Here is an 8,272-nt window from a genome sequence, read left to right on the forward strand (position 1 = left end):
AAGACTTTTAAGAAGGTTCTTGATTCCAGACCTTCAGAGATCACTGATCAGATTTTCTTAGACATGAGAAAACAAAGGCAAATGCTAAGGACCCAAACCTTTTGGGGGGGCTGAGAATGTAATATTTTTAATATTTAGCAAGGTTACAAACACACCTGACAGATGTGAATATCAATTTACAAAAAAAAATTAGTTTGTTTAAAAAAAGAAACGAAAAACTTCAATCCAAATTTATTGGGATTACAAAAATAACAGCACATTTCATTAACTCATTACAGCTCAGAATTACCAACACAGCCAGAGCATGTTTAAATAAACTGCTTCTTGCCAATACAAATCTCATGACATAAAAAAGAAGTTTATTTTCATATTTACAGAAGAAACATGGTGATAGTTTCTTCAAATTCTCTTTGGAATTAATGGGTGAGGCTACTTTTAAAGTCAGAGAACATTTCAAATTAAAGAAGGTATTTTAGAAACATCTCACAATGCATTTTATCTAATACCACTGAATAATTCTGCATCCTCTTCTAAAGATCGGGTTTTTATCGCAGAGCTTCTGGAACTTCCACCTACAAAAATAGGGGATTTTCTTTCAATAAAAACAGTACAAATGATAAAGTGAAAAAAATATCTGTAGAGTATGTCTTTAGCAGTATTCTCCAGGAAGAACTCAGATATAGATTATTGCCCGTTGGTACTCAAATTTTATGTTATAAAGTAGGTTTTAAATCACTTGCAACTCTGTGGTAAAATTTTTGACAAGTGATGAATCTGTTCTGGAATGTAGATGATAATGCCCTGATTTTCTTATTAAGGAAATCGGGATTTTTTTTAGATTGAAGTATCTTAAGATGAGCCTGGCCCTTAAAAGACTGAGATGCCAAGGAGGTGGACCAGGCACATCTCTCAAATGGAAATGTGCTATCTGGTGACCTGCTTCTGAAGCTCCAAATTTGGTCGCCTGCTCTGGCATACTAAAACATTTAAAATATTGATTAAGTATTTGAAAGGCGACTTTGGTACCCTTGTGCGGTGGAGGCCGGCTCCTTTACGAGGTCTGTGCCCCAGGGTCTGCCCTCGGGTTACTTACGCGCCTTAGCTGTCTCATGCTGCTGCCCCGAATAGCTTCCATGAGATTCTCACGAGCTGATCTCTGTGGGGTAGAAGGTCGGGAAGTGTCTTCCATTTTCTTCTCCTGCACTGACCTCAGGGAATTTCTAATTTCCTTTAGGCTACTGTTTGGCTGTTTCTTAGCCTTTTTCCCTTTTTTCTTTTTCTGTCCATTTTGTAAGGCCCGCTGGGCACTCTCCTGCTGTTTGATGACTTCTGCGATGTTCCGTGTGATGAGCTTCTTCTCTGGGGGCGGAGGGGGTGGCGGTGGAGGAGGGGCGGGCGGCAGCCTTTGGGGAGGAAGAGGGGGTGGCGGAGGGGGCGGGGCCACCGGCGATGGAGGACGGCTCCTCACGCTTTGGACTTGCCTGGGGAGTTTGGGGGATGAGCGGGGAGAGTGCCTGGGGGATGCGTGAGGTGAAGAGCCGGGCGTCCCTCTTCGCCAGACTTTGGTCCTAAGGTTGGCTCCCCCATCGTACCCCTCCTGCTGCTTTTGCTCCTGCATCCGCTTCTGCCGCTGTTTATCCATGTTTCTGGTCAAGAGGCTGGTCATGCTCATTCTTGGTCCTGGGAGCTCGAAATGGTAACCCAGCCTCAGCAGCGTGGTGTTCTCCCTCAACAGCTTGACGATCTCCATCTCCACCTGGCTGCCCATGATGTGCCTTTGGTTGTGGAAGCGCAGCTCGGTGAGCACGGTGTTGTGCTGCAGAGCCCTCATGATGGCCAGGATGCCCTTGCCCGTGATGAAGTTGGACTCGATGTTGACGCTGGTGATGTGGCGGTTGACTTGCAGCATTTCCGCAATGGCGGTGGCCACGCTGTCGTCGGCGTGCGTGTTGGCCAGACTGAAGGTCTTCACCACCGTGTTGGCCTTGAGGGCCTCCGCGAAACAGATGAGGGTCTGCGACGTGATGTTCTCGATATTGTTCAGGTTGACTTCCGTGGTGTCAGGGTCGTTGTTTTTCATCTTTTCCAGAGCATCCTCGATCACCGTAGGGTTTCCACAGGGGTGGATGGCAGCCGGGGACTCTGTGTTCCTTCCGCTGTGGCCGTTGGTCAGATGTATGTTTTCAATTTGGCTTTTAAATGTCTCTGGCCTCGAGTTGTCAGAATTGACACTACCGTAATGTACAGATCCATTCATCCCTTTCTCATTTTCAATTGTTCTTTCCTCTCCTTCGCGGTCCTCTTCCTCCTCATCCTCGTCCTCGTCCTCATCCTCGGCCTCCTCTTCCGTATATACCTCTTCAGAAACCTCACTGTTACTTTCAGTAAAGATAAGCTCTTCCTCACTCTCCTCTTTGTCTTCTTCTGCAACCTAAAGAGCATGGTATCCTCATTAAGTTTGTCATTTCTAAGCACATTTTTAAAATTTACGAAAGTAACACATGGTTTTGCAATACATACATGGATCAAATCATCATGTTGTCCGCCTAAAACTCATACAATGTGATATGTCAGTTACATCTCAATAAACTTTTTTAAAAGTAACACACAGCAAGTAACACGGAAGTATATAAGACAAAAAAGTTCATCTCCACCTTCTGAGCTCTCTAGTTTGGGTGACCAAGGTTAATATTTCCTTGCATAGCCCAACAGCTTTTTCTACAAACGTTTCTTTTGTTTTCTGCAAAATAAATATGCAGAATTCAGTTTATTGAATAAAAGTTTGCTATCATCTTACCAGTTGGAACAGATGTGTCGGAACTTCTGCTCTGGAAAGCCCTTGATAAAGTTTTTATTCTCTTGACTACCTCTTCTGAACTACTTGACTCCTAGTCTATTACAGTTTAGCAAATTCAACTGTCACTTAGGGAATCACCCCTCTGTCCTTCCTCATTTCTCCATCCCAAACATACGAGTGACAACGAAAATATACAACAGGTGCATGGGTTCCCTTTCTCAATGTTCAAAAATTCTTCCCCCAATTTGCCTCCTATAGCCTATGTGACAGGAGCCCAGAGCCCTCTGCCCTGTCCTGTCTCAGTGTAGACAGAGGCGGGGCATGTCCCTCTGGGGTAGAGCCTGGCACAGGGACTCAGAGACTCCACAGCGCCTGAAAGCTGAGGCTGTCTCTGTCCTTTCTCTGGGGAAAGAAGCCGAGGGGGCAGGGCTGCTTGTTCAGGGCAGCAGCAGGTCAAAACCCAGCTCTCTGCAGAAACTCAATCAGGTCACCCTTTTCAGCAAATCAGCTTGAAATCTCGCGTTATCACAGGGTTAAATGAGACAGGACTGCAGGAGACACGAGATGGGAAAGATAATCGCCCTTGGCACCAGCTAGATTCCAACCGTAATGTGGAACAGCAGAGAACAGTAGAAAATCTTGAAGCAAGCCACTGCCTCAGCCTGATGGTCTTAAATTAGTTACCAGGTGTTAATTCTGAAAGACTTTCAGGCAAACACAATTTCATTCCATCTTTGTCTTTCCTGTTTACAAGACTCTTTGTACTGAGAAGCTCAGGTGACCCCATCTCTCTTTTTCTTGCTACCTTTTCTGATAAAATAAAAATCTCGAACTTGCTGACAGAGTCCGATTTTCTCTAATGCGATCTTTTTAGTCCGTTATTTTCTCTAAAGTCCTGAGTCGCTTTCCTGTCCCCAAAGCCTTGATTCTTCCCTCCACACTGGAAATATTTTTGACTCCAGGCCGACGCGTATGGAATGAGCTTTGGAAAACACTGTGCTGGTCTCCAGGTTTGCTTGCCCAGTTGCTATCACAAAATAGCCTCCAGTTATCCACTTGCTTGGAGTGGCAGGCACCACGCGATGGCCTGGGGAAGGGGCCGCTCCTCGGTTGCCTCCTCCAGTCTTGATTTTTTACTCACTTATTCAGGAGGAGGAGGGAGAGTGATACAGTGTGTGTGTGTGTGTGCGTGTGCGTGTGCGTGTGTGTGTGTGTTGTAAGTATATGTTTTTAGCTGTTTCAGTATTTGGAAGAAAGGGACCTGTCACAAAATTCAAGGTATACTGCCTGTCATACCACCATTAAATTATAAACTCTAGTTTTTAAAAGAACTTTAGGCTTTATCTGCAAGAGATGTTTTCCCCTTAAATGTATCTGGAGAGGTCATATGCGAAACTGTTATCCAGCAATGAGTTGTCCTGTAACATCTAAATGACATTTCCTCCAGAAATGTCTCTGACACCTCCTTAAATTATCCTTGTGACGTGTTCCCACAGTGTTGTACTTCCTCCAATAAAGTACCTATTTAATGATTTGTCATTTTTCTCAAAAGACTGCTTGTGGGGTAAGGAGAAGGATCATGTCTGTTTTGTTCACCTTGCACAGCGCTCAGCACGTAGTAGGGACTCAATAACATTTGTTAACGGAATGGCTCTAAATTGACATTGGTTTTAACAGCCGCTGAGAGAAGGGACAAGGCCTAGGAGAAAACTACTGATGGGGCTGGGGTCGGGGGAAGGTGACCGACCGTCCTGGTTTGCCCAGGACTGAAAGGTATCCCAGGAAGCAGCGTTTTTAGTTCTAAAATCTAGATAGTCCCAGACAATCTGAGATGGTTAGTCATCCTGGGTGGGGGACATCTAAGAGAAGAACAGCGAAGGGAGAAAGGTGTCTAGAGGGGGAGGAAGGAGGATATAAAAACAATCATTGCCTAGTCTCAAAATTATTCTGGCATTTGTACTGACTGCACTGTTCCAGATCACCTATCTGCCACTGCTCTGTAGTTAACACAGATCCTTGCAGGAATATAGGGGTGGGAAGATGGAGGGGGGGGGCATGAGGTGCTGGGGGGCGATGTTGGTACACTTAGGGCATAAATTAGGCAAAAAGAAGAGGGTATCTAACCATTTCTCCTCATTACCTCCCTGGCACCATTACATGAAAAAGGAGGCTTGGTTCCGTTCTGGTTCTGGTTCTACACATAAAGAGCGGGTTGATCTTAGACAAATCACTAAACCTCTGTGGAGAGGAGTCTCAAAGAAACTGCAGTAGAGTTGAGTGGTTCTCAAACCAGTGTGTGTCATAACCACCCAGAGGGCTTGTGAGGCCACAGTGCTGGGCCCCATTCCCAGAGTTGCTCATTCAGCAGGTCTGGGGGAGCCCTAGAATTAGTAGTTCTGAGAAGATCCCAGGTGATGCTGATATACCCACATTCTGAGAATCACAGTCTTTGTGCCAACAGAACTTGGTTTGAATTTCAGCTAGACGCCGTTTATCTCAAATGAGTTTCTTCACCTCTCCTAGTCTCAGTTCTCATGTCCAGAAGGTAAGAATTCAGTGAAATAAAATGAATGTACTCATTGGCACCTATGCCTGAAGCCTGGCAGACACTCAAGCTAGGGGAGCTACATCTTTGGGTCGGCAAGGCCCCTTGGAGCTGTTTAATGCAGGATAAGTTTGTGTGAGTCCAGCTGGGCAGAGGCTGTCATTCCCTAGGGGTTGAACAGGATTTTCATAAGCGTTTACAGAGCCAGGAGGAGCCTAATAATTGTCTCCTTCTCATGGTCCGTACTGGGCTGCTCTTCACTTACGCTGCCGTCCCCCTCCCCCTCCTACCCACCAGTCAGCTGCTTTGAGCTTTTTCCTGGAGTGGAAATGGATCGACACCCTCCACTGGCAAGCTTCTGCTCAGCGCTCCTTGTGACTCCAGAGACAACTAGCCAGCAGGGAAAGGGTAGCGGGAGAAAAGTTAACTAGCTGAGAAAGGAATCAAAGTTCATCAACATAAAGCCTCTCTAATTGAGCTGATAAGCTATTGGCAGGGATCAGGGATCAGCAAAACCTTTGGCAGGAGCTAGTGGGTTTCATCAACAGCTGACAACAGGCTTTGCCCTTTGTTTTCCACTGATCTCAAGACATCATGCCATTAAAATGCCTTTGCTTGGTCATTGCTCCAATGGCTATCTGTCCTGGACATTATGAGGCAATTTTAATCTTTTTATTAAGGAACATCTTTAAGAACTGTTAGGAAAATGTCATACTTATATTTGATCAGATTTTGGACACACATTTCCACATCAGAAAAAAAAAGAAAAAAAAGACCTCTGAAAATCATGGTTGTGGAAGAACTGACCAACCCCAATCCTGGCCCATCATGTGTATCCTTCCTTCTCACCACCACCCCACTCCTTCAGCCCCTCATTGCAGGCGGCCACCGTGGCCTTGGCAGCTCCTGGCCTGATCCCAGTGGCCCTTCCTGCGATGATTGACATGGACAAGACTCACACATATCTTGCTAAAAATGTGGCCAACACACCCTATCATCAAGATCATCTAACAGCGCCTAGATTAGTACCATGGAAGTCTCGCCATTGGCTTTGGGCCATTTCGATTTGAGATGATTCCAGTGGAGCACAGAGGTATTAAACTGTTGCTCCTGACCAGTGTTCTTCCACAAATTCAGGAATTTGTTATTTTGACATTCTTATTGTCATTACTACAATATTTTCCCAGAGCCTAGTTTTTTGAACTTCCTTCTGTGAATGATTCATTTGGCAAATTCAAAGTAACTGTTTACAGGTCAGAGAACAAGAGCTTAATAAGTCTGACCTCTAATATAAGCACATTTCCTGGCCTTAGAATCACCATTATAAAATAGAACAGAATCTTAGAGATCATCTACGCAGGCATGCTTAACTTGGGTCCTTAGGTGGGTTTCAGGATGTGTGTCATCATTTTGAAATTCTATGTAAAATTTGTGTATGTTTACACAAGCACACGTTCATTTTCTTTAGAAGGTCCATAAGTTATCAAAATCTCAAAAGGGTGTTTGATTCACAAAAGAAACACTGGATCCAATGTCCTCCATCGACAGATGGGAAAAAGAACCCTGCAGAAGTGACTATCTGTTTAAGATCTTAAAAGTTAGGCACAGAGCAGGGAGTAGAAATAAGGTCCCCTGACTCTCTGCCCCATATACTTCTCACCACCCCACACTTCCTGTTGTTGGAAAAAAAAGAATTATTTTTACTATAGTCACCATCACAGTCCAAGCAACCAGAGTACACCCTTTCGTCTTTATAGAAGAAAATAAATTTAGTTAACCACTATCTATACACACACACACATATCTATACACATATATAAATACATCTACATTTCTATTATGCCGCATCCCCAACTTATAACTCAAATTAGACTTATGTTTGGCAAAATATTTAAACCCATGCTTTGCTTGTGAATTATTTTCTTCTTGAAGATCCTATCCTTGTCAATCATGGGACCCCAACTAAGAATTTTACATATAATCCATTGGGTGGCCATAAAAGTTAGATGACTATTTCAGCCTGAGAAGATTTTCAATAGCAGCTACAAGTGGGTTATAAGAAAAGAAAAGTGAGGAGGGCTGAAAAGTTAGAAAAAACAGCTTCCTGGGTTCGGGGTAGGGCCGTGGGAGCAGCCAAAGAAAAAAAATCTGAGAACCTACCTTTCCACACTCCCCCAGTCTCTCCTGCTCCAAGAGTTTCTGGGACTCCTTTTCCCAGTAGGCCATCAGAGCCTCTCTGCTGAATGTCCCCGTGGGTGTTTTCTCAGTCAGGCTCTTTTGCCTCATCCCCACGGGAAGGCTGCGATCAGGTTCAATATCTTCCAGCTCCCTCTCTAGCTCCTTCAGCTCCTCGGCTGTCAGGGAAGCCAGGAGTTCATCCTCATCGATGGATTCGTATTTGCTAAGTCCTCTCCTGTAGCCGAAGGTAGACATGGTCCCTGCTCTGTCAGACCCACAAGGAGCTCGGAGCACGAGACATTCAAGGCAGCCAGCAGCAGGCAGGGGAAACAAGTGGGTAGGCTGGTTAGCAACTGGTGCCTGGAGTGCCTGCGATAGCCTTTTAAGAGTGGTGGTACAGGCTGTGACAATGCAGAGAGGGGTGAAGACATAGGCTGTTTTAAGCATCAGACGTCAGCTAGACATTTGAACACAAAGAATGTCACATCGGTGGTGGATGGAGGTCTCAGAACCAGTGGGGATTATTCACATACTGGCCAGGGACATATTTAGCTGAGCCTGATAGCTCATGAGGACAGGCAGACAGTGCTTCAGATAGGGAGTAGCCCAGTTCTTGCTTTGTATTCAGACAACAAGGGGGTAACATTTATTTTGAAAATGCCTCGCTACCACCACCACTGTCATAAAAAGATTCTTTCCTTATAATCTCCCAGGATAAGAAATGACTGCACATCCCTCTAGTTATTCTGGTT

The 8,272-nt window shown here is 44.9% G+C and overlaps 1 protein-coding gene across 1 annotated transcript; it reads right to left on the minus strand.

Moving 5' to 3' along the window:
* Nucleotides 1-216: 216 nt before the first annotated feature.
* On the minus strand, nt 217-7,921 carry LMOD2 (leiomodin 2). Its single transcript, XM_082661740.1, has 3 exons — nt 7,503-7,921; nt 1,094-2,431; nt 217-572 (listed from the first exon to the last, which is right to left on the minus strand). Exons 1-3 carry the CDS (start codon nt 7,773-7,775, stop codon nt 546-548), a joined length of 1,638 nt encoding a protein of 545 aa, XP_082517866.1. The 5' UTR covers nt 7,776-7,921; the 3' UTR covers nt 217-545.
* Between the last annotated feature and the right edge of the window lie 351 nt (nt 7,922-8,272).

Source organism: Grampus griseus (assembly GCF_964374135.1).
Source record: "Grampus griseus genome assembly, chromosome: 9".
NCBI classification, from domain to species: Eukaryota; Metazoa; Chordata; class Mammalia; order Artiodactyla; family Delphinidae; genus Grampus; species Grampus griseus.